Here is a 27,560-nt window from a genome sequence, read left to right on the forward strand (position 1 = left end):
GTGCTTCTTGGAGTTCCGGTGCAAGTTCAGTTTGTAAGTAGAATCGCTGGAAATGTTTGAGGTGGTGTAAGGACAAAGCTTTGTCTCTTAGGTGTGTCGTTACTTGTGTTACTTTGCCGCCATTTTGTTACAGAAGCACAGAAATGTTTTTGGTCTTTTATCTTTTCAGTAGCTACAGTAATCTGATTGGAACAGTAACAGTTGTAAAGTGATGATTACCCCTTTAATATTGACTACAACATGTGTTAAGATGTATAATTGACCATTTGTAAATTTAAAGTCTGTTATGATAAAATATTGTCTGAACTCTAAAGGTTTCAAGGTCATGACATCTTGACTACATGTATGTAGAATGAAAATATGGCAGTCTAAAAGTTAATCTGTCTGATTTGTTTTCTTAGTGTTCTACATATATTATATAATGGGGGGTGCCCTAAGTTTGGACATGCCCGAAGTTCAGACAACTTTTTTTACATCAAAACTACAAAAAATTGTGAAGTAGGACATACTGTCTGGGTCCAGGCCAATTATTCAAGAAGGTACATTCACGAAAACGTCTCACAACATTTGCCGCTTGTAACGCAGAGGGTGAAGGGCTCATGAACCGTATGGATGCATTTCTTATTAAAGTATGTTCTCTGCACAATTTCAAATTCTTTCATCAAAACATCAGATGCTTTTTCATGTTAGGGCACCCCTATTAACATATAACTAATTGCAAATATTCAGCATTTGTATTCTTTGATAAAGGTTGACATCCTTCTTTTTTTGTGACATTGACTGGCACCAAACTCATTTTTTGTATACATGAATCAGACTTTATTGATCACCCTGAAAACTGTTGTGTATTTTGAGCCTGAATGTGCACAGACTGACATTTGTCTAAAAGATATTTGTATTAACAATTTTTTAAACAAAGTTTATTACTTAGCTATAGTATGAATCTGTAGTTTACAATGTAGCTTGATTACATGTATGTCAGACTCTGAGGCTGCCTATGAAATATTTAAAGACACTGACATTTCAAAGTGGTTAAAAATACATACTAGCAAATGTTTTGCCCATATATCACAAAACTAACAGGCTGTGTCTTTCAATATTGTATCATGTATTTGTCATGGAGAGAAATCTATTACTTCTGGGAACAGAAGTATTATTTTGGGTGGCTGAGCTGTAGGTTTGTGTGGCTGTTTGTCCAGTACGTTGACAGACTGTCATGATTAAACTTTCCTACTTTTTTGCAGGTTGAGTTCCCACGTATGGTGTAAGGCAGTAGAGGAGGATGTCGTCCCCTGAGAAAGAAGAATACCTGGTCATTGAAAAAGGGGTAAGTTGTCAAGTTTCCTAGTGTGTCCTTGGATTTGTCATTAAAGCTGCATGATTTTCTTGCTTAAATGATCAGGAACTTAAATATAATAATTGTTTTAGGGCACATTCATGCCGAGGGCTAATTGCAGGAATAGAAGAAACATTTAGTTAAAAAAAAACAATAATTAGTACACACGTATAGAAATACTGATACTTCTAATAAGAAGGTAGTAAAAAACTACTGTGTTTGCCTTCTTTTTGAAGACAGAGGAAGACAAAAGATCCCATTTTTTTCTGTAATTTGTGGGTTTTCGGATGTTAAGAGGAGAGTAGTTTTCTTTTTTAATACATACGCTTAAGGAGCTTGAAAGCTATGATTATGTTTGATTTATTATACTGACAGAAAAAGTGTTAATTTTGAAATGAAACAACACATGTATTTCTAATGTGTTACTAACTGTACTACAGAAAAATTTCAGTCACAAATTTAAAACACTATCAAAACCTTTCCTTTTCTGCTGCAAAAATAATGAAGCCCCTGTGTTACGTCTGTGTACCTGCACCATCTTGTGACACTAGGGCTCGAAATTCATTTTGGGAATAGGTGCACTGGTGCTCGGCAACCTAAAAAATTAGGTGCACAAAATTTTTTGTTGGTGCACCATATAAAATAAGTAAAAAGTTTCATTTCGAAAGAAAGTTACCATAACAATGATTTTATTATTTTTCTGACACTTAGCTATTAAGAATATGTTGTATACTACTATACATTTAACATCTAAAATGTAAACCTACAAAAATATTTGGGTGCACTGGTGTGCCCAGAGAAATTATAAGATTGCATGCACAGCTCCAAATTTGGGTGCACTCATCCAGTATTTCAAGCCCTGGACACAGGTGGATTTTGAGTCAAATTTGACCTCCATTTGTGTCCTACATTTGTCAGTAACAGCACAGGTGGAAGATTCATTCCGAAGTCTTTCCTATTTGAATCCACATAACACACTTTTTATCACTCAGATCATGCAAAGATTGATGATATCAGGCTGATCAATGGTAGAACCAGGACAGAAGGAGGTCACAGTTGAGAGATAGGTCAGATTAAGTGAAAAATAGCTTGGCTTCCTTACCATACGTTTGTATAAGTCACTTTAAGTCACTATCTCATGCAAATGTGTTTTCCACATAGACTCCTGCACTGCATTATCCTCTGGCTATATTATTTTATGTGCACATTGTCAAAGAATTGACATTTATTTGAAATACCACTGGTAATTCTTCTTACTAGTACTTTAATAGGCCACACCGATTTAATTTTATGGATGACATCCGCGAATTGATTTTCGCCCGATCTCAAAAAAAAAGAAAAAAAAAAGATCACGTCTTCCGAGGCTCTGGACTGGCTTTAGGCCTGGGTAGTCCATGCATATGGTGGTGATAACTCTGGTGGACGGCAGCCACTGAAGCCCCAAGACTCAAGAACTCAGTACATACGCACAGTGTTGATTGATTTCATAAATTCCGCAAAAATCCAGCATGTGTCGGCCTGTCGTATACGTCGCTATGCAATGCGCCAAATTCACAATACCAGCTGTATATTTCTGTGGTTTAGTAGCATTTTTATTTTTGGCTGGATTTTTCTTTTTTTCGCCCGCACGCACTTGTTTGGGGGTCTTCAGAGGATGTCATCCATAAAATTAAATTGGTGTGGCCTTATGTATAACATTTGAAATTTTCCTTTTAAAGTAAAACTGCAGAGCTATGATAACAAAAAGAGGAGGAAATTAAAGCAAAACAATGGTGAATTGAAGTATTTGTTTATTCCTGAATTTAGGTTATACTCTATGAATTCAATACTCCTCAGCTTTGAGTGAATGAGACACATCATTCTCAACATTGTTCCCTGGTGGCATATTTGGTAAAAAAAACTTTTTAATGGGCAATACATCTTCCCAGAACAGCTTGATAGGCAAATGAAGATGTATAACTAAAGGTAGCATACATAATAAATGGAACACCTTCATGTATTTTGTTTGGCCACCCCTTGGTTTGTACCACAATTGGTCCATTTTTCTTGCTGTCTGTTGGAATCCTCCAGGGTTCTATTTGCCACGGAATAAAACAGAGTACAAGATGCAGGGTTCTAGCTAGGATGTAATTTTAGCGTAGTGGTACTGGCCTCCTTCCGTGGTGCGGAGCTTTTAAAAATTTGAGCTAAAAAAGGGGCCATTTGAGGGATACCCAAAGGGAAAAAATGTTATTTTTAAGGTATGTACAATGTATCCTTGATTGGTTATTTTCCACATTTGATCTGGCATTCTTGAACAAAGAAATAGAGTCACAATGCCACTATGCTGTATGTGTAGGGGGGGAAATTTAGCGTAGGGGGTCAAAATTTTAGCGTAGGGGGGGAAATTTAGCGTAGAGGGTCAAAATTTTAGCGTAGGGGGCCCCTACGCTACTTTGTGCAAGCTAGAACCCTGAGATGAAAATGTTGACAAAAGATGTAATGAATGTCTAGTGGAAAATTGAGACATTGGTCTGTTTGTGAAGACTGATAAAACCAGGTAAAGCCTGGTTGAGCAGAAAAGATTGATGCCCAAACTTAGGCCACACCTATTTAATTTGTTGCTTTCTGATTTGCAAAGTAAAAAACAAAAACATTTCAACCTCAGAATCAAGTCCCAAATGCTCATATTTTGGCCCCAACAGTTAAAAGAAGTCCCTTCTCTTCAGAGTTGTTACAGTTTTCCCATTTATCAGTGGTTTGATTAAAATTTTAAGTTCATAATGACAATGTTTGAATTACAAACCAGCCTGGTATATGTTGACTTCATGCAGGGCTCGAAATTAACATTGTCCCAGTGTCAAATGACACTAAATTTTCAGCTTGGGACAATTCAAATTACGTTTCGGGACAATTTTGGGGCAATTGGAAAATTCTAAGACCATCCACGTCATTTGGGAATGCGATCCATCCATCCTGCTGCAGACTGCTGGCAGCCTATATTATAAATATATAATACTCTGACAAACATTTAAATTTGACCAATCAGGGATTCCAAATATCAGGGACGGTGCCATGCCCATGATATTATCATGTATTTCCCTACATTTACTAATAAAGTGGACTTCAAGTTGTACAAATTCAGTTGTTGTTTTCTTATTTTTGTCATCAACTTATTTCCTGAAAAGCAGGCTGGGACAGTCCATCTTCAGTTCGGGACAATTGAAATCTATGTTCGGGACAATTCTGGGACAATAGTGAAAAAAGTTAATTTCGAGGCCTGCTTCATGGCTCCTTTTATAGCATTTAGGGCTCTCATAGGATGCCAAGGTCTGTTTTTATTCTTTTTCCCGCCCTGTCGCTTCATAATTTTCCTTAAAAAACCAGAGAACCAACAAATCAAATTGGTGTAGCCTTATAGGCCTCTGTTGTCTGACGTCTCGCAACAATGAGTCAAATTTTGGACTGGAGCTTGGAAATAATGAGTCAGAAAATTTCACCTAAGGCCACACTTACATTGTATTTGATTTGTTGGTTCTCAGACTCAGAAAAAGATATGAAGCAACAGAGCAAAATAAAATAAAAACAGACTGGGCATCCTACATGTATGTATTTTTATTGACACCCCAAATGTTTTTATAGGAGCCATGAAGTCAACATACTGGTTTATAATTCAAAGAGTGAATTAGAACAACTAGAAAGGAAAGGATTTTCCTCAACTGTTGGGACCAAAATATGAGTGTTTTGGAGCTGATTCAGAACCTGAATACTTTTTTTCTTTTTTTGTAAATCAAAAGAAAAATGAACAGGCAAATCCGAGAACCAATTGACTAAATATGTGTGGCGTAAAGCTTGAAAATAACCGAATTTCACCTAAATAAATGATACGAGTGTTTTAGAGTTTTAAATCTAGGATCACATCGCCAGAACGCACTGTACCTGCGCGAAACTCGAAATGTGTTGTACATAGCACTTCAGCAGAATGTCTCATATAAGGTTGTATTCGCTCATATAAGGTTAGCATTTCGACAGTAGTTTCCAAATGTTATGTAGGAAAGAATATCCTCTGCAACAGGCAATATTCTGATGCAACGTTGACCAAAATCCAACGAAAAACTCGAAAATACGGGGTTATGCGCAGGCGCAGTACATTCTGCCGACGTGCTGGGTGGTTTCGAGTTTTAAATCTAGGCTGGTTCATGTGACCTTTGACCTTTTGTATAGGCCATGGGTGATGAGTCATCCTCGAGGCTGGGGCAGCGTGTGGTGGGGGAACAGGTGGTGGTGAACGAGGATGGGTCCAGGGTAAGTACAGAACACTGTTTCTCATTTACATTTACAGTTACTGTACATTTGTATGCCTGCAGAACTCATCTGAGTCATTTAAAGTCTCCCATTTATGCAAATAAGGATTGTGTGTAAATTTCATGCATGTCTCGTGTGAATAAGGTCATGTGTTTGTAAACCATAACTCTCGTGAGACCATGTTGTGAAGTGATTGGTCATTAATTATCCTGATGAAGGTGACAGTGGTCGCTGAAAATTTTATCTCTCTGTAAATTGTGTGTTGGAATAAAGTTCAACTTTTTACTATAATGGCATATTGGTGAACAATACTGCAGGAAGCACAAAAATACAGTATACACAAAGGAAATACATGTACATGTAGCATGCTATCATAGGACAATATGGTAAAAAAGAGATTTGCAAGTAATTTGCGCATACTCCTCATTTGCATAAATGGGAAACTTAAATGCTCCCCATATGGCAAGATGACTGGGAAATGTCCTTGGTGCTGAAAACGCGGTCCATTGGAAATTCTTCACAAAATGACAAAGTCACACAACTAATTTACACTGTAGGCAACTGCAATCATTTTAGACCATATCAATAGATATTCAGGGCTCAAAATTCATTTTTTGGAATAGGTGCACTGGTGCACCCAACTTAAAAAATTGGGTGCACAAAGAATTTTTTGGGTGCACCATATAAAATGAAATAAGTAGAATGTCAACAAAAACTAATTATGTTTCATGTCTAAAGAAAAATACAAAAGCACTACAACAATGATTTTATTATTTTTGTGACACTTATGCTGTATGCTAGTGTATTCTAACCGTTACTTACGTAAACCTATGAAAGTATCAGCTCCAAATTTGGGTGCGCTAAGGTGCACATACACCCAGTATTTCGAGCCCTGATGTTGAACAAAAGATAATCACTTTTTAAAGTTTCTAAAACTTTTTTTGTGTTGTGAGACTCAGTATTTGATAGGACAGAAGGTTGGCCTGAATCCAAATGGACACCTCTGTGAAAAGTTTGCCACTAGTACTGCATACCTAAACCCAATTTCAGGTTCAGGTCCGGATTCAAGTCCAGAGGTTTAGGTTCAGTTCCGGACTTGTAGGTCCGGACCTAAACCCATGGCATATACAAAATTGCATGTTGGCAACCTTGCAATGTTGTCTGGGTGAAACTTTGGTCACATAACATGGAGGCCGGTACTTGACGATGCCCGATGGCAATGTTTTCTTCATTTTGCAGCAAAGATTTTACAATCTACTGAACGTTTTAGGTGGTTTGGAAAGAAAAGGGGTATGTGAAATGGCCTTTTATGGTAATAAGTCTGGACTCGGTTCTTGACTTTCAGGTTTTTTTGGACTTGAACCTAAACATTCTTACAAGTCCGAATCCAAGTCCAGTGAACCGGTATGCAGCACTATTTGCCACCCTGATTACGTCCATCCCACTGACACACCAGAGTAATGACTCCACTGATTTAATCCTATAATTCAGTCTAGTCTGGCTGGAATGGCGGTTGGGCAGACCCATTTTTCCCTCATGTTGATTCTAGTTTAGATGCATAGGTCTCCATCACACTGGCAGTCAGCCAAGGCCTTTGTATAGTTGCCTCTAAAAATCCTCATTGAACATGTCTAAGGTTACAGCAAGTAAATTTTATGGATGGCATCCTCCGCAGACTCCAAATCTAATGCGAGCGGGCGAACGGGCAAAAAAAACAAGGTCCCTACATTTTAAAATTTTGACTCAATCACTGTACAAATGGGCTTGTTAGCCATAGAGAACCAAATTTTTGGCAGCAGACCAATAGATAATAAGGCTGGATTTCAGCCTAGTAGTAATTAAAATATACATTAAAATATACAATTTTTGGCTGAAAACAGCCCAAAACTAAATGCAATGAAAGAACTTTAAAGGCCTGTTATTGGCACAAGACATGCCAAGAAATTTGGCGCGAAATTAAACATACATACACATGTAACTTACTTGGTGCATGGTCTGAAGTTGCATGAAGCATGGTTTTTGCATGATGTGTGTTTTTTGCATGACGTGTGGTTTTTGCATGACGTACATGTATGGTTTTTGCATGACGTGTGGTTTTTGCATGACGTGTGGTTTTTGCATGACGTGTGGTTTGCCATCTCTCACACAGACGGTCATCAGAACTGTGGAAGAGACCTTTGAGGAGGAGGTGGAAGAGGTCAGTACTAACCTGTCCTGTCTGCAGTGTTTAACACTTTCTAACTGTTAACCTAAGGAAGTACATCGTACTAAGATGTACACTAGGTTTTGTGATGTGGCCATGGCCACACACAGTACACAATTTGTTTTAAGGTCTAGGTATACATGTACAATAATGATTTTTATCACCTCTAGTAGCAAAAATTGAGAGATGTATAGATTATGATATATATTTCGTTTCCTATACGAAGTAAAATTTCATATTTTATCTTACGTGATACTGGAACAGTTCTTGTATAGACCATGCTTGGTACAACTGTCCAGACCTATTTCTTTATTTCTCAGGGGCCTTCAACTTTCATGACTTTTATACTCAAAATGGATCACACGTTGCATGTTTGAATCATGAACCAGCTTATGCAGACTACTCCTCCTTACTGTGCATATTGTACTTCACAGGAGTTTCACAGTAGCGCATCATCAGCCACGTCTACCGACAGCTCCCCAGCTGTAAGTACTCCACTCATGGATATAATCAGCTGCAGATTTCTGCAAGAATATGTACACAATAGGCTGCAGATGTCTGCAAGAACATGTACACAATCAGCTGCAGTTGTCTAGAGAACATGCACACAATCAGCTGCAGATGTCTGCAGAACATGCACACAATAAGCTGCAGATGTCTACAAGAACACACACAATCAGGTGCAGATGTCTACAAGAACACACACACAATCAGGTGCAGATGTCTGCAAGAACATGGCATTGTACACAATCAGCTGCAGATGTCTTCAAGAACATGCACACAATCAGCTGCAGATGTCTGCAAGAACATGCACACAATCAGCTGAAGATGTCTGCAAGAACATGTACCCAATCAGCTGCAGATGTCTGCAGAATATGACATGATTTGCTGCATGGTCTCAGACACACACTGCATACATGTAGCAGTACATTCACACCTCAGTTACTGCACAGATGAATTATGATTCACCTCACACACACTCATGAAGGTTTACTTGGTACACTGGCACCAGCAAGCCCACCCAGTTTGTACAATTTACATTCCAAACTTTACAGTTATCAAAACAATCATTTTAAACGTTCCAGTGGAACATAATCATTATGTTAATCTCTTAGTGTATAAGTGTATATATACATGTAAGAAAGGTAAACATAAAGACAATTTGTGGTTGATAAACATTAAGGTACCAGCCACTTTTGAATGGTTAAGTTCAGCTTTAGACATCTTTTAAAATCATAAATCAATAAACAGACAAGTTCATTCCTGAAGTAATGTAGAGATGTATGGACTGAATATCCAATTTCTGTGAAGGAACTTTAACCTTAATACAGTATCAAGTACAGTAATCGTAACAAGGAAGCACAGTATGTATGCAATGTTAATAACATAATGATTACTTAAAAATTTACAGTGTACATGTATATCACTGGGATTTCTGGGGCCCATCTAAGTTGCAGATAATGCTTAAGATATAGACACAGTGTCGAGTCACATAAAATATAGCACTCTTAAGTTTTTGTACACAAGTTTTGTTGGGTTTTTCTTCTTTAAAGGGTCACAATTAGATTTTTTTTAGCACCGTGGCGTATACACGTATTACTGTAATGAATTGCAATATTTTTAGTTATTAAGAATGTGATGTTTTGGTGTCCCTCTGTCAGTATTCTTCACTGAACCCAGATGTCTCTTCTAACCATGTTTTATTCTGGTGATGGTGGTGGTGGTGTTGGCATCGTGCTAAGGTATGCTGTCTCCATAGGTATAATTCACGTGTATTATTTGGTTTTACTTCTCACAAGCAATGGTGATACTTCTCAAAGTGAAAAGCTTTTTCTACAGTAACAGTCACAGTAACATTTACATTAGATTAAGTTTTCCACACATGTGGCTGAATTAATTGAGGCATGTGGCGTCACGTGTTGTCACATCACTGAATGCCACGTTTTTGCCACACCCAGCATTGTTACCACACAAGGACTTACCTGAAATTCTTTGCTTTAAGTATTTTGTAAAGACTTAGTACACAAAGGTATCTCTTGAGCCATTCCTTATAGGAACAGCATGTAAACACTGAATGAGCTACAACACCGCATGCCTTAGGGAAAATAGTCAGTCTAGTGCGCTTGAAAGGATAACTTTGTCAAATACACGACATTGTACGTGACTTAGGTTCGTAGTTGCTTTGGACTTGCATTTTCATGTTGCAGGACAATTTCACAGGATGTCAATTAAAAATTTTTTTTTTCATATTTCTAGTACACTACCTACATTTTAGAGTAGAAGTCAGATTTGATTGATTTGGGCACAAAGAACTCTTGATATGCATCTTTTTGAACCTTTTGTTCAAATGTTTGGTAATACTTCTCAAAGTGGTGATACTTCTCAAAGTTCTCAATCTAAGAAATATAGACGAAACATTAATCTGAGCATGAAAGCATCTCAGATGTTACATGTATTTGGTGTTGTAAACAGCATTACACACTTATGCAGGATAACTGCATTGTTTACCTTTGACATCATTGTTAACTGTTAACTCATACTAACTCTCACATATCCCCATTCATACATTCCATACCCTCCTACCTTATCATTATGTCATCCCCGGTCCTCACCCTCACAGATCAAAGCACGGGGCGGGCCCATGCGCATCTATATCAAGCAGGGCTTCCGACTCTTCGGCTCTCCTGATAGGGGAAAACACAAAGTTAAACGGAAGGTCAAACGTACCAAGGTACCCCTAACACACCCTCATGTGGACGTGGCTCTTCTTTTGTTGTCTCTCTGGTGCACTGGTGGCAAACGCTGCCCTGTGTGTGTTGTTATCTGTCGACTGCCTAATAACGTTGTAACTGGTGGTCAAGGTTCGGTTCATGGTGTTTTTGATTGCACCCTATCCTGTCCTTTCCTCTTCTAATGCATCATCTATCAGATGTCGTCTTGTGTTTAAGTCTATCTAGAGTCTTGTAGGCTGTTGAATGGCATGGAAGAAAGCCTGCTTGCTTGTCATGATCAGTTGCTTTTGGAAATTCCAATTTGATGTACTTTGTAGTAAGAATGGATGCTTCATAATGTGGGCATTTAGGTTTGAGATCGTCAGATGAAACTTTTGCTCTGAAAGGTGAGCTGCTTCTAAGTAGTTACCAGGAATGCTGAAAGCTGTCAATGGTGCACTGTAGATGGTTAGATATGTCCAATGGTTAAAGGGGCTTTGTTAGCATATTGTGTTTTCTTGACTTGTGATCATTTCCTTCCAACGTCACAGCTCAGAACAGAGTCGTTCACCGAAAGAAATGAGTTTGAGGACGCTGATTCTGGAATCGAAAATGCCACCCCGGCAAAGTCACCCAGGGTAGGTCGCAAAGAATCCATCAAGGAATACGTAACACAAAAGATGCTGGAGAATCATCCGACGGATGATCCGCCGCAGCCTCGTCCCCAGCAATCCCCCATCATCGGTCGGACAGGCAAACTTTACAAACGGAAGCGAAAAGAGCCGTGTCCGTATTGTGAGTACACCAGACAGGTCCTGACCATGATGGGACATGACATGGACGAGACGGAAAAGCTGGTATTAAATGTGGGGAAGGTGAAAGAATGTTTGGTCCAAGAGATGGCAAATATCGAAGAAAGGCAGAGGATCTTGAAAGAGCGTATTGTTTACGAGGAGAGGCTGATGAGACAGAGAAGGCTTCAGGAGCAATACCAGAAACTGAAGAAGCTAAAAAAGAGGAAAAGAAGGCGGCAAATGAAGCCCGTGGAACAGCCGAGTCCCAAGAAAGCAGTTGCCATAGCGATGCGAGTTGGTCCCGAACAGACCGAGAACAAACAGGTTGGTCTGTACAGGCTGTACAAGCCGCCAATGCCGATGACGGCAAGGCCACCAAAACTGGAGGAAGGCCATCCGATTCATCACGAGCTAGACGTGTCAAAACCGCATGGGCCAAAATGTCGCTCGCACCACCATACCGACCTGTACCCAGAGGATGATGGGAAGTACCACTGCCATGGTGATGTAAAAATCCACAGGGGGGACATGTATTACACAATTCCATCCAAGGACCTGCTGTTCAGGAGCTATGCACAGGAGAAGGAAGTTGATCCAGTCACGATAGAGAGAATCATGGACAAAATCCCTCAGATACGGAAGCAGCAGGGTGACCATGTCATCGTGTTGGACGAAGACATCCTGACGTTTGGAAACTGGGAGGAAATAAAAAGCGAAGTCATCATCCCCCACCACGTGCTGCGAATGGATGAAGCTCCTGCCATGCCATTGGAGAGAGAGGGTAGAGTGTCGCCAATCACGCTTGAGATGGGGACCTGGGACGAGGTGTTGAACGACGTCTTCCACATCGCAATCGACAAGGAGATGGTGTCCAGGGAACCTCGGTATTTAAGGGGACAAAACAAGAATGCATGGACATCAATGGAGGAAACGGATGAGGTACCCAAGTTACAGTATCAGGCTGCACAGATCAATGTGGTTGAACAGGAGGTATTCAAACCACAGACAGAAGAAATAGAGGTGGAGGAGGCAGAGTATCTGAATGGTGTCCTGCGGTCGATATACACCAACCTGGAACAGGTGAATGGTGAGTTCCCTGGGTACTGTGACTCCTGCGCACATGCCAAGCTTCACGAGGTCATGCAGGAAGTCTTTGAAGCCGAAATGTCACAAGTAGTGTTTGAAGAACCGAAGTACCTTGAAGGGGAGGAAGGCAAGGCCCACGTTAAGTTGGAAGAAACGAAAGAGGAGCTTCCTCCCCTTCCATTTCACATGCTGGCATACGGGCAAGCAATCATGGACATGTATAGACCGAATGCTAAGAAGGTCAGATCTGAATCACCACGATACCTCCACTCAGTGGAAGACCTGGCATATCTACGTGAGGAGGATTACGATGAAGACAGCGAGAGAATCGAAATGGAGAGGTTGATGGGGGAGCAGGTAAAACAAGTCCTGTGGGAGCACAGTACAGGTGAACTTCGCTCCAGTAGTCCCGAGTATCTGAAGGCTATGGTTTCGGAAGGTTACGTCACAGAAGAAGGAGAAGATGGACAGATTAGCCCCACCCCTTCCCTGCAGTCTATCCTTATTGGAGAGACACTGATGGATATTTTCCGGGCGGAAGCAGGGGCGGTAGAGACCGAGGACCCACGTTACCACCAAGGAATTGTTTCCAGAGAGTATGCAGCAGAGGAAGAAATTGATGGCACCATCAGAAGTGAACGTTTTGACAAAGCTGCCGTAGAGTTGATGAGACAAGAATCTTTCAAAACACAGTCTGGAGTTAGGAGGTCGGAACATGCTCGTTTTTTTGCAAACGAGAACCAATCATATGTTCCAGAAGAATCCACCGGTAAATTCTCGCCCGTCTCGTTTGAAAACGCTCTGCTTGGACAAGTCTTTGTCGACCAATGGAAGGCTGACTTACAAACTATAGAAGCAGAGACGGCCAGGTATCACCAAGGGATTGTCCAACACGAAATTATCAGTCGTGAATCCATCGATGGAAAAGTCACCCCTCCACCGCATCCTCAAAATGTGGTCGTTGGACAGGCCCTGATGGACATATTCAAAGCCAATGTTGAAGAAGTCCCTCTGGAGAAGCCCAGATACCATGCTACAGAAAATGACTTCCCACAAGAATCCACAGGGAAAATTTCTCCGTTATCTTTTGAAAGTGCCGACTTTGGGGAGGTCTTTATGAAAAAGTGGAAAGCAATCCTGAAACAGGAGGAGGTTGGAGTTCCGAGGTACCACCAAGGCATTCTGTCGGACGAATACATAGCGGATGAGTGGATAGACGGAAGAATATCACCCAGGCCAACTGCCCAGAACCTTCTTACAGCTCAGGTCTTGATGGAAACATTCAAGGCAACCACAGAGCAAGTCAGAGAAGAGATACCTCGATACATGGCCAAGGAAGATCAAACATCACATAGGGAGGAATCGACAGGCAGAGTGTCCCCCGTCTCATTCGAGAGTGCCACTTTGGGAGAGATCTTCATGGAAAAATGGAGGACAAACATCGACCTTGTCAAAGCGAGTTCACCTAGATATCACCACGCTGTCATTGGAGATGAGTACGTCGGCAGAGAAGAGGCTGATGGGAGATTGTCTCCTCAGCCAACTTTTAAAAACCTGCTGTCAGCCCAGGTCCTGATGGAGACATTCAGGGCAACTTCTGACAAAGTCCGAGCAGAGGTGCCGCAACACTTTGCCAGGGAGGGCCAAACATCAGAGGACTCCACCGGTACTATTTCGCCTGTTTCATTTGAAAATGCTACTTTTGGTGAGATCTGCATTAAGAAATTCAAAGCAATTACAAAGGAGCAGAAAACTCGACTTCCACGATACCACCATGCATTTGTCTCGGACGAATTTGTTGCAGAGGAAGGAATAGATGGGAGAATTTCACCTAGCGGGAGAGCTGAGCACCTGTTAGCAGCTCAGGTTCTAATGGAAACATACAAGGTGACCTCTGAGCACGTGAGAACAGAGAAACCACGACATGTGGCAAGGGAAGGTCGTACGTCAGACACAGAGGAGTCCACCGGTACCATCCCTCCTGTCACTTTCGAAAGTGTGGCCTTAGGTGAAGTGTTCATGGAGAAATGGAGAACAAACCTTGACGAAGTCAAGGCACAAGCTCCGAGGTACCACCATGGCTATATTTCAGATGAATTTGTCGGAATGGAAGAAATAGACGGGAGAATTTCTCCCCAGCCAACTCTTGATAATCTGCTAACAGCCCAAGTACTCATGGAAACGTTCAGGGCAACCTCTGAGCAAGTTAGAGAGCAGGTGCCGCGACACATGGCTAAGGAAGGTCAAATGCCATGGAGAGAAGAATCTACTGGAAAAGTGTCCCCATTTTCATTTGAGAAAGCTGATTTGGGAGAGACATTCATGGAACAGTGGAGAACCAACATCGATCTGGTCAAAGCCAGTTCACCGAGATACCACCAAGCTATCATGTCAGACGAGTATGTAGGGGAGGAAAAAGTTGATGGTAGACTGTCCCCTGAACCTACCCTCCAAAATCTGTTTGCAGCGCAAACCCTAATGGAAACATTCAGGGCGACTTCAGGCCAAGTCCGAGCAGAGGTGCCATGTTTCTTTGCCACTGAGGGGCGAACTTCCGGGGAGTCAGAATCAGCTGGTCGAATTTCTCCTGTATCTTTCGAAAGTGTTACCTTTGATCGAGTCTTCATGGAGGAGTGGAGAACAAACATTGACAGAGTGAAGGCAGAAACACCAAGATACCACCAGGGGATCACTTCAAATGAGTTTCTGTATGAGGATGAAGTGGACGGTAGAATTTCACCTCAGCCAAACTTTAAGAACCTGGTGACAGCTCAAGTACTGATGGAAACCTTCCGTGCAGCGTCTCAAGAAGTCAGGGAAGAAGTACCAAGACATGTCGCGATGGAGGGCGAACTTTCTTTGGAAGATGAGTCAACCGGGAAAGTCTCTCCTGTCTCGTTTGAAAGGGCTGCACTTGGGGAGATCCTCATGCAAAAGTGGAGAACCCAAATTGACCTGGTGAGAGGTTCCTCTCCAAGGTACCTGCATGCCATCCTCTCGGATGAATACGTTGGGGAAGAAAGGGTGGATGGTAGGCTGTCCCCAGAGCCGTCATACGACAACCTCGTAGCAGCACAGACACTGATGGAAACATTCAAGGCTACCACAAAGCACATCAGAGCAGAAGCACCAAGGCACTATGCCATGGAAGGGCAGACAGCTCTACGTGAGGAATCTACTGGAAGAATATCACCATTCACCCTGGAAGGTGCCATGATGGGGGAAATCTTGCTGCAAAAGATGAGTGCAGACTTGTCTGTAATTGACTCACAGAAACCAAGGTACCTTCAAAGTGTTGTCTCTAATGAGTATATGAGATCTGAAGTAATAGATGGGAGGCTGTCACCAGAGCCCTCTATGGAGAAGCTCATGTTGGGGGAGGCTTTCATGGAGACATTCAGAGCTGCAGCATATGAAGTAAGGGAAGAGGTACCTCGACATTGGGCCAGGGAGGGTCACGCATCATTGCTGGAGGAACAAACGGGAAGAGTGTCTCCAGTAGCATTTGAAGCTGCATCTCTGGGTCACATCTTCATGGAAAAGTGGAAAGCAAACTTGGAGAAGATCAAGGCCGAAGAAGCAAGGTACCACCAAGCCATAGTTCAAGAGCAGCTGTTTTGGGAGGAAAGGACAGAAGGAGAGATCCCTCCTAACCCAAATCTCCAGAATCTCGTGCTTGGGCAAGCTTTGATGGACACGTTCCGAGCCACTGAACACCACGTAAAGGCACAGGCTCCACAGTACAGGGCCACTGAAAATTACGAATCACTGAAAGAGGGTTCTACCGGTAGGGTATCACCACTTTCATTTGAATCGGCAGTGTTTGGGGAGATTTTCTTGGACAAGTGGAAGGCTAGCCTGGAACAGGTGATAGCAGAAGCTCCCAGGTTCCATCAGGCTATTGTAAAGGATCAGTACGTTCCAGAAGACAGGATCGAAGGAAAGCTGTCACGCACTCCTTCCTTCAGGAAAGCAGAAATGGACCAGGTTGCCATGGACACACACAAAGCAAATGCCATGAAAGTTATGGCCCAGTTGCCGCAGTATCAGGCCAAGGTGAATAATGCATTTTTAGAAGAAGGTACCACAGGTAAAGTGTCGCCTGTTTCCTTTGACTCTGTCAGGTATGGAAAGATTGTCATGGAAAAGTCAAAGGCCAGTCTTGAGCAAGTTCAAGCAGAGAAGGCCAGGTATCACCAGGCTATTGTGAAAAATCAGTACATACAGGAGGATACCACAGACGGAAAACTGTCTCGTGCTCCGTCATTCAGACAAGCAGCTGTCAGTAATACCACCATGAAGACACTTAGAGCAGCCGCTATGAAAGTGAAAGCACAAGCAGCTCGACACAAAGCCACAATGAACAAAAGTGAGACACAAGAAGAGTCAACGGGTAGGATATCACCAGTGTCGTACCAGTCATCCGTCACAGGCCATGTCGTCTTTGAGAAGTTCAGGGCGAATCTCGAGTTAGTTCAAGCAGAAGCACCGAGGTATAAACACGGTATCCAGAAGCAGCAGTTCCTCCAAGAGGATCATACCACAGCAGCTCCACCTCTACCAAACTTCGACAGACCTGTATTTTATGCCGTGAAACAAAATCTTTATCAGCATCAGACAAACTGGGAGAGATCGGAAAAGCCGCAGTACCTACAGGTGCAAGAACAAGAGGCCAGACTGCATTTTGAACAAGAAGGGGAAGTGCCGCCTCTGACGTTCCAGAGAAGCGTCCACGCACAGGTGATGTTGAATATGTACCGGGCAAGTCATGAGGAACTGGAACTTGAAATGCCTCGATACCACCAGCCCGTTCAACACCAGGTCCATGTCAATTATGAAGAAGTTGAAGAGGAGATTCCAGTCGTGAACATGGAGGCTGTGGAATTTGCTCCAGTCGAACCAGCATTTTACAGGGCAGCGCTGGATATGGTACGGGCAGACATAGATTTGATCGAAGCAGAACTAAAGAAAGCCAACTCGCACCCAGAGTCATATGAAAAACTCCCAGGATTTTCCACAGATAGAGCAAAGGCAGTGCCGCTGGAAAAGGTAGACGTTCGCAGTGCCGAGGAAGGACTGCAGAGAAGCGAGAGTCCATTGTATCTGAAATCCGTTCAAAATACGGCATACGTCCATGAATCGGATGTGGACGACAACATATCAGTCGTTGAGTTTGACAGTACTGAAGCCCAGCTCATTCCAGGTGAAAAGGTGCAGACCATTTATATCAACTCCCCACAAGTTGTTCCTGTTCCTAAGAAGCCTGTACACAAAGCCACGGAAGCCAACTTAAGGAAACTCAAAGAAACAAAGGACCTGAATCTGCCAAAGGTTGAACTCTGTAAAGCCAAACCAAGCATAGCACTTGGACAACTCAACAAGGCCAGCGCACGTACACCCAAGATAGAGGAAGCCTTTCAACCGATGGAGATGCAGAAGATAGAACCAGCGAGGCAAGTGCGCTCTGCGCCTCCCGCAAATCGTGCTCCACGATTTAAACTCAAAGAAAAAGTCGAAGAGCTTTCTCTGGAAGAAACGGGTGAATTGCCTAAAATCCTCAAAAGGGCAGCCAAACTTGGCCTGATTCCAAAGCTGCCAAAGCAAGCTCTCAGTGCAGAGAAAATTCAAAGCTTGAAGATGGATATCAAGTTCGCTGAGGAGCTTCAGGAGGAACTTAGCGAAGATCACGCAAGTGATGTGAGTGAGCTGGACATGAAAATGGCAGATCTAGGCTTCATCGATCAAACCAGATTTAACACAGTGGATGTCTTTGCAGCCGAACTCCATCACCTCAAACTTCCAAAGTTAGAAGTCTACGAGGAAAGAAAAGACGAAGTTATCATTGAAGAAGCGTTTGATCTGTCTCCGTTAGTCATGAAGTCTGCCGGTGAGAAACCTACGCCCAAGCAACTATTTCTGAATGTGATTGCAGAGAAAGTCGTGAAAGAGAGTTCAGAGGTGGCCATTGATTTGCCAGCTGTGTCGCAACCAATGGACAGAGCCGTTCCAAAGGTCGTGGCTGAAGAACAAAAACACAAGGCTGCTTTGACCAAAACAGGGACGCACCAGTCTCTCCACAAAGCCAAACATGGCGTTCTACATGTCAAAGAACAAGGATACAAAAAGGTAGCACCGTTGGTGACTCAGGTGGCACGTGTGCGGAGCGAACCAGACGAAGTGTTCCAACAGGCACAGATCAACGAAATGGTCGAGATTTGGGTACACGCAGCGCCTCCCAAACTGCACCTTGGTAAAGAAGTGTTCGTAGATGTGATTGAATATCACGCCAGTAATATTGAGCCATTGGAACCATCTACTGCAAGTCAAAGCATGGAAGAGGTCAAAATGGAGGAGGCAAAAGTTGCTCGATCTGTCGTCATGAATCAGGGAACAGAAGGGGTGGAAGGGATGAAGGAAGAAGCAGTACCACTGGTGCCGCCACTGCCTAAAAGACATACTCTAAAGGCAAGCGTGGTGCCCACAGAACCATGCAGACTGCAGAGGCTGGGCAGGTAGAGACAGAGCTGGGGTCTCCATGCTGCTGATGAGACCATCCTAAACATGATCAGCATGGAGGTCATCTCTGACCTCGCTCCTCTCCCAACGCAGATGGCACAGGGTTTCGACATCCCACTTCAGGTGTACCAGAAAGTCACCCAGCAGGCTCAGAACCAAACACACGTGTACGTCCCTCCTCCAAACTTTGTCACTGGGGTAGAAGGCACCATGCAAACTGTAGAAGAGAAAGTGTACACCATTCCAGTTGTGCCAAGGGAAACTGGTAAGCAGAGCCTCGAGCCAGAAGGACATTGGGAGCAAGTTCTCCTGCAATGGGTAAAAACTGAGCTGCAACCATACTATGCAGAAGAGATAGTTCTGGAAACGAAACAACTATCTTCACAAGAAATACCACCAGTTGCAAGGGGTGATTCGGCAAGTGTAAGTTCCATACCGTCACAGCAAATGGAAACAGCGCAATCCCAACGCATCAGGACAAAACTGCATCCATACTTCGCTCAAGAGCAAGTAATTGATGAAAGGCAAGTGTCTGCTCAAGAAATACCATCTGGACCAGATAGAGATTCTGCAAGTGTTGGTTCCATACCTTTGGAAGCAATGGCTACCGCACAGTCGCAACATATCAGGACACATCTGCATCCTTACTTTGCTCAAGAACAAGTCATTGACACCAAGCAGATATCTGTTCAAGAATTGCCATCTGGACCAGATAGGGATTCAGCAAGTGTTGGTTCCATACCTTCAGAAGCAATGGCTACTGCACGCTTGCAACATATCAAAACACAACTGCATCCTTACTTTGCCCAAGAACAAGTCATTGACACCAAGCAGATATCAGTTGAAGAATTACCATCTGGTCCAGATAGGGATTCAGCAAGTGTCGGTTCCATACCTTCCGAAGCAATGGCCACTGCACAGTTGCAACATGTCAGGACACAACTACATCCTTACTTTGGTCAGGAACAAGTCATTGATGAAAAACAAGAGTATGTTTACTTGTACAACGTTGTCCCTCAGCACACGGCAGAATCTAGTGAAGTGCCAGTCTTACGTCTCCAGACAGTCAGTGCAGATGAGTTCAGGTCCATGCTACATCCACATTACGCTGAGGAAGGCAGCATGGATACGAAACATGAATATGTGTACTTCATTCCTCCAGGTGCTCCACAGGGAGCCGCAAGAATCATCCGGGTTCCATCAACAAAGCTCGGTCAAGCACGGGCAGACAGGACCCAGACAAAGCTGCTTCCAAACTTTGTCACTGGGGAAGAAGGCACTATGCAAACTATAGAGGAGAGGGTACAAACTATTCCCGTTGTACCAAGTGAAACTGGAAGGCAGAGCCTCGAGCCAGAAGAACATTGGGAGCAGGCTCTGCTACAATTTGTAAAAACTGAGCTGCAACCGTACTACGCAGAAGAGATTGTGCTGGAAACGAAACACGAGTCTTCTGAAGAAATAGCACCTGTTACAAGGGGTGATTCAGCAAATGTTGGGGCCATACCTTCACATACAATGGATACAGCACAGTCCCAGCATATCAGGACACAACTGCATCCGTATTATGCTCAAGAGCAAGTGATTGGCACAAGGCAGCTGTCTGCTCAAGAAATTCCACCTTTATCTCGTGGTGATTCAGCAAATGTTGGTTCGATACCCTCAGAAGCAATGGAAACAGCACAGTCCCAACACATCAGGACACAACTGCATCCATACTTCGGGCAAGAACAAGTCATTGACGAAAAGCAAGAGTACGTTTACTTGTACACCGTTGTCCCTAAACCGACTAGCACAGCAGAATCTACTGAAGTGCCAGTCCTCAGTCTTCAGAAAGTCCGAGCGGATGAGTTCAGGTCCATGCTACATCCACATTACGCTGAGGAGGGCAGTATGGATACGAGACATGAATATGTGTACTTCATTCCTCCTGGCGCTCCACAGGGAGCCGCAAGAATCATCCGGGTTCCATCAGCAAATCTCGGCCAAGCACATGCAAACAGGGCCCAGACAGAGCTACGCCCACACTATGGAAGAGAGACTAACATACTGGAAGAGCCGAGAGTGGGGGTGACTGAATTTGACAGTCCAAGGACCAGTGTAGCAATAGGGGAAGATCTCCCATACGAAAACTATAGAAATGTGGTGCCCGCCCCACAGACCCAAACCTGGGTTCATGTGCCCCCTCCTAAAATGAGACACGCGATGGACAGCAGTATGCAGACTAGGGATGAAGTGGTGTACACCATTCCACCGATACCCATGCCACTTCACAAGGTTAGGATGATACCACTGGAAAGGGCGCAACAGGAGAGAGCCTTGAAGAGGGTCATTCCCACACAGACTCGCGAGATTCGCATGGAAATACCCGAAGAGACTGTTCACGGTATGCCTACGGTAACCGAACAGTCTGCAAGACAGCAACGTGTACAGTTGGAAAGGTACCAGCAGGTGGAACCACCAAGAACGCAGACATGGATCAAAGTCGCACCACCCAAGATGGTAGCTGCTCGAGAGGGATCGATGTCAGATGTGGTGGCCGAAGTGATATCAGCCGTTGCCCCTATTCCCACACAAGCTGCAAGTGAAGGCATTGTACCAGCTGAAGTCATGGAAAAGGTGCACGCTGCACAGCTGAAGACGCAGCAAATGCCCAGGGAAGGTTCTGTGCGTGAACAGGTGGAAATCATATCAAACATTCCGCCTTTGTCTTCCAATGCTGCAAAGGAGTCCTTAACCCCAGCCGGAGTCTTCCGTCAGATACACGCCCCAGCATGTACAGAGCCACAAAATGCACGCAGGCCAGGAGACCATCTTAAGGGACAACCTTGAGATCCAAAGGGAAGTCCCTCCTTTGATGCCTAAGACCACCATGTGGCGTCTACTTCCACAGGATAAAACACCAAAACTTCACAGGCAGCAACATGATTCGCACCGTGCATATTCAGCAACCGAAAGCCATGTGTCCAAGTCAAGGCTCGAGTCTGTCACTGAACTACCCGACCTCAGGCCTAAAGTTGCAAGGGAGGTTTTGACCCACGAGGATATCCACCAGGCCATCAGTAGGATACAGAGATCCTCCAAGTCGAGGGATCCTGCATGTGAGATCCAAGAAGTTGTCGCACAGCTGGTAGAAAACTCGGATGGATCCGTGGCCTTCATAGAAGGGGAAAACCTTCCATCTATCCCAGATTGTCCTTTCTGTGACGTACAAGAGGGCATGATTCATTTTGGTCCGTCATATGAGCTGAAGAAGCTACAGACCACACAGGTGTTTCAAGTTGGTGATGGGCCACAGCTGAGGAATATATACGTGCGACAAGTCCAGGATGCTCAAGGGAAGGCCCCGCTTGAGCAAACTTCACGGATTCCACCCACACAGCGCCGGGTAGCGTCCACTGGAACTGTGATTTCCGACGAGTACCAGAGAGCGGATGTCGACACGCTGTACAGCAACTGGGTACCAGCAGAGCTACAGGTTACAGGAGAGCTTGAATCCCTCATGCAGCAGGGCATCATCAGGTATAACCCATTGCACTCAACTGTCGAAGAGGAGGAAGGTGATGTGTATGATTATGCTGACATCTTCCAGTCGACGCAGAAAAGTGGCCGCAGAAGGACGCAAAGGGAGGGAGCGACGGTTGGAAGTATTCCTGATGTTGGGTACCTCACCAAGCAGTGGACCTCGGCTAGGAATATGACAAGGGGGCAATAGAACGGGAGGGGGATGAAAGTCTGGACAGCGAACTAATCATGGAGCTTACATCGGGTGGCCTTCATCAGGAGAAAATTGTGCAGAAAGACGGGTGGACTTACATCTACATCCCTGGACCACCGGAGTCTCCTAAAAATGCAAAGACCTCGGACCACAACAAAGATCTCCTATCGAGAGGACAAGCCGCCATTTGCCTTTGACTTCAGTAGGTTGATGCACTGGACTATTGGACGCAGAAGTGAAGTAGAAAAGAAAGCGAGGGTACCGGAAGAGCCGCACTACATCCCCTTTGACTTTTCAAGGGTTGCAACCTGGACAGTGCACGAGTATCAGCCGGGATCCAACGTCCCCGAAGAGAAAACGTACATCAGTGCAGCCTTACCTGTGCAGGTTCGCAACACTTATTTTGTGAAGAGCAGTCCTGTGAGGCAAGAGGATGCAGTGCGGCAATCCCCCAGAGTAACAGTCCCTCAAGAAATCCGGTCAGCTCCCCAAGTGCCCAGGCATTCAATACCTCAAGACACTATAAATTGGACTCAAGCAAGCCCTGCAGCCTCCCAAGTCTATCCAAATCTACCCAAGTCTATGCCTCAAGAAATTACAGATTGGACACAGGCAAGGCAAGAGAGGAAAGCCTTTGACTTCAGTCGAGTGCAAGACTGGACCGTCATAAAGAAGGAGACGGTAGGCGGCAACTCCGCTGTCGGACCAGATGAGATGCGAATCTCGTATTTCGAAGACGGAAAGTTAAAACAGAGGTATTACCGACGACCTCAGTCTTCAAGAGGATCGTCCGTACTGGTTGGTGAACATCCTCCTGATCTTTCAGGGTTAAAGTTCATAAGGGCAGACGATATTCCTCTTCCAGAACAAGATGGAAGTGTCCAACATAGCAGCGCTGTCCTGCCAGGAGAGATGTACATCACCTATGTTGAAAATGGCGAGGTAAAAAAGCTGTACATGTCAAAAACTGGGCAAAGTATGCCTGGAGAAGTTGTTGACGCCACCTCAAGACAGGCATACTTCCAGCCCGGTTCACAGCAGGCAAGCGAGGACGAGGACGATAAAGCTTCCTCGATCTCTGGTATCTCTGGTGTGGGGAGACCGGCCATGCAGTTCCCATCGACACATTATGAAAGGGAAGGTTCGGCTCCCAAGCCTTTGTCTCCAACAGATGAGCTGGACACACCAAAGACACTTGAGATGACATCAGGAAGCAGGCACGAACCTCCCATCCCACCAGACATCCAGTGGACCCACGCCAACGGAATCCACGAGGTTGTTCCTTTACACAGGGAAGACCACAGGCCCTCCCAGATGATTGTAAAGTCCGGCAGTAGGCCATCCACACCGGCCGAGTCAGTGGGCAGTCGACGCTCCGACAGGGTCATCACCTACAAGTACGACAACGGGAGAAGCAGCGACGACGTTAGTCTGGTCTTGGACGCTTCTCGGCCAAGCTCGCACAGCAGTACAGCTGTGCCGATTTACGCGACGTCCAGCCACGCTCGACCCAAGTCTCCCACACCAGACAGCATGGCGCATCACTCGCATCCTCCTGTCAATCCTCCTCCTCCGCAAACACAGCCGTCTCCACCCTCCCCTGTCGCTCCACCACGCAGGAGAAGGTCAAGTGCAAGCAGCTCAGGAAGCAACCCGTACTCAAGACCATATCCACCACCAGAACCCATGGACACGTCAAGGCCTCCAGTCAGCGCCCGTTTTGCCAACAGGTATCCCGAAGGAGACTACTCGCAAGATCGCGAACAACCGCTAACGTTCGCAGACCACGACGTCAGGGAGGACGAGCCGGGAAAACCGAAAAAGGTCGGTAAACTGAAGAAGAGTCGGTTCTTCCCGTTCCTGAAGGGAGATAAGAAAGGGAAGAAGACAAAGGGACACAATGAAGCATTTGCACCTGTAGGAGTGACTGCACCCACAGGGGAAAACAGAGACAATCTGGAGGTAGCACATCACGTAACTCACTCATATTCCTCTGGTGAAGGTGGTGGCATTACAGTTCAATCACAGTGATCAGATGTTTTGCACATTTGCATCACCATTAGTAAAAGCTTGGTTTAGAAGTTTTATGTAGTTAGCACATGTTAATTATTAGGCACAGCTGAAATGGTTCTTCATAATTTTCAGTTGGTTAATATGAAAATTGTAATGGTTGTGGTGGTTTTGTGGTGGTGTTTTTTTTTCACTGATGACAGACAGCATGTCTACTTTTAGTGGTGAAGGTCCGCTTTTGTAGCTGCATGTTGCCTGTGGAATTTTGTTGCACCGTAGGTCATTATTTGTCAGAACCTGATAATTGTGCATTTATCACACTACATACGTCAAGACTTAGTGGTGGAGGTCTTTTGAGTTCTTTAAAATGTTTTCGGACTAAGTCTGCTGTGAACAGCATCCAACTGAAGAATCTTTGATTTGATTTTTCTGAGTACGTTGTATCCTGGTTGTTGAGCTGTCTGACAGTACATACATGTACAGTGTACTAGCTCGTTTGACTAATTGTACCTTTCTCCTTCCCATGCTGCTGTTATATAGAGATGGGGCTATGGTAATTCACTTGATCGCTGAACAGTTGACATATACAAGAAACAGGTAACCCTGTCCTGTCTTAAGATTATGCTTTCTGCACTTAGCATCTTAGCACATCTCTTCAAGCTTACTTCATCTCAAACTACATGTAAAACTGTACAGTAGCATGTTCTTGATGATGCTTCTCTCTCTGCACTTGGATGTGATGGTGACTGTGACTCCTGGCTTCTCCCTCTCTTCCTTGAATAATATTGGTCTCAGACTGTCAATTTTCAAGGTCAGTAGTTGTTGGTGGTTGACAATGTGGTTACTTTAAGGTGACTTGGAAATGGTGTTTTCCATCTGAGCACAATGTAGTTTTCCTTCTCTAAATGCCTGCTACTCTCTGATAATGGTATCACTACACAACTGTCAATATCTCATTTTGAGTATTGTTGGTATAATTATCTTCTGGTCTTTTTTGTCTTTGTATAATTATCTTCTGGTCTTTCTGGTCTAATTTGGTCTTTTCTTCATAGCTAAGGTGGCTACAAGCTTTGTACATGTACGTGTATGGTGGTGGCTGTTTTCTCGAATTATTATGTCATATTGTGTTGTTTTCTGACAGTTGCTTTGTGTGTCTATCTACAGAAGGATCTGAATGATGTAGTGAAGAACAGACTGCTGGACTGTTATAGAGGTTGATGCTTTTGTCAATGATGTCACAATCTGCCTTTACCATCAAAATATAATACAATACAGCTCAGCTGAATCAGTTGAAGATTAATGTAAAAGTGACTGTAAATAATTGTGAGACAAAGACAAGGTGGTGGTCATTGTTTTCAAAGTAAAATATTGGTGCTATATTTCTAATGGGTGATGGAAAAGTACAGTATTTCTACACCGTATATTAGGTATTTTCCATGTAAGGTTTTACACAATTAGAGTATACTTGTATTACACAGTAATGTTGTATAACAACAATTAAAGATGATTGTAGATTTTGTAGAACACCTTCAAGGTATATTTTCGTGTGCTAGCATCCGGGATATTTTGGACAATTGCAATTAACACTTGAATTCTATTGCTAGTTGCTGCTAGACTAGTAAGTGCTAGTTTCAGATACGATATCACCAACTAGAGGAAACATATTATAAGCACAAACTTGAGGTTTTGGACATTTATTACCACGTTGCCATAAAGAATACGGTAAAAATGCACAAATTTCTAACATATGCCATGCCCTGTGAGAAATCCAGTGTGCCATCTACAAACATTATTGTCAACAGTCATCAATAATATAATTATCAAGAATTCTTACCCATGTTTACAATGACTTGATACTACCATCCTGAAGCAACTTTCAATAGGACCACTTTTGAAGATTGTAATACATTGTAATACAAAATAATTCAAAGTTTTATTGGTACACAAACTGTAATATGCACACTAACTGTAGTTGCCATCAAATATATAATTTTACTGTATGAAAAATGATATAATACTACACAGTAACTGTAATACTGATTTTGCTATCATAATGGTGTCGAGGAATGATTATTAACTTAAAGGGTTTTCTTTTCACAGTAAATACTTGATACTTTATTCAATATTTCTTAAACTGCATAAGATTCACAAGGACCAAAAGCCATATTGTGATATAAAGATACATGTACATGTATACTGGGTAAGGTGTTTTATTATCAATATCATTAATCCAAGACTGTGAAACAGTATGGAAAGGGAAGGACCATGAAGACAATGAGATGTGGATTTATGGAATCCAACCTTCATCTTCAAGTTGATAGCAAGAAGTAAGGGATGAATACATTTGGTGTTGGCACTTGTACAGAATAACCTAATACATGTACATGTAGTATGTTGTGTTGTAGAGTGCTGTATCTAGTGGTACACCCAATACAATTACCCAGTGTAATGGAGTGTTGCAAGCTGTGGGAATCTCAACACTTACATGTCTCATGAACAGGTACAACTATCATGACTATATGACTGGTGTAGAATGTCAATACTGCTCCCTCTAGCACCTTGTGTAGGTACTACATTGTAAAGTGTTGTCAACTTTTCAAATGGTCCAGTTGACTTGTAGAACAAAAGCTTTGACTGTCTAACAGAATGTGTAATTTTTTTAGTGGAATAATACTGCTACATGTACTGTCATATATTACGTAAAATGGGATGAGAATGATTTATTTCTTTTAGAAACTTAGTAATACATGGTGTAAGGAGTAATATACTGTAAGTTTATGACTTACTGTTTATGAGTTACTGTTGTCACCCTCTGTCCTTCAGTCTTCATTGAAGCTTAACAAATGAAGTCATAAGAATGGGATGTAATCCTACAAGGCTAACAATGCTTTCAGACCAGGTG

General features: G+C 43.4%; 1 protein-coding gene across 1 annotated transcript; it reads left to right on the forward strand.

The window, feature by feature from the left end:
* On the forward strand, positions 1-26,694 carry LOC109477102. Its single transcript, XM_019778189.1, is given in 14 exon segments — positions 1-33; positions 1,245-1,327; positions 5,540-5,620; positions 7,770-7,817; positions 8,258-8,308; positions 10,444-10,554; positions 11,086-18,898; positions 18,901-18,941; positions 18,943-21,699; positions 21,701-22,634; positions 22,637-22,776; positions 22,778-24,610; positions 25,199-25,255; positions 25,823-26,694. Coding segments are annotated over 12 exon segments (13,887 nt in total). The 5' UTR covers positions 1-33; positions 1,245-1,282; the 3' UTR covers positions 25,232-25,255; positions 25,823-26,694.
* The last annotated feature ends 866 nt before the right edge of the window (positions 26,695-27,560 follow it).

The sequence above is a fragment of the Branchiostoma belcheri genome, unplaced genomic scaffold (genome assembly GCF_001625305.1).
Source record: "Branchiostoma belcheri isolate BF01 breed outbred unplaced genomic scaffold, Haploidv18h27 scaffold1, whole genome shotgun sequence".
Lineage (NCBI taxonomy): Eukaryota > Metazoa > Chordata > Leptocardii > Amphioxiformes > Branchiostomatidae > Branchiostoma > Branchiostoma belcheri.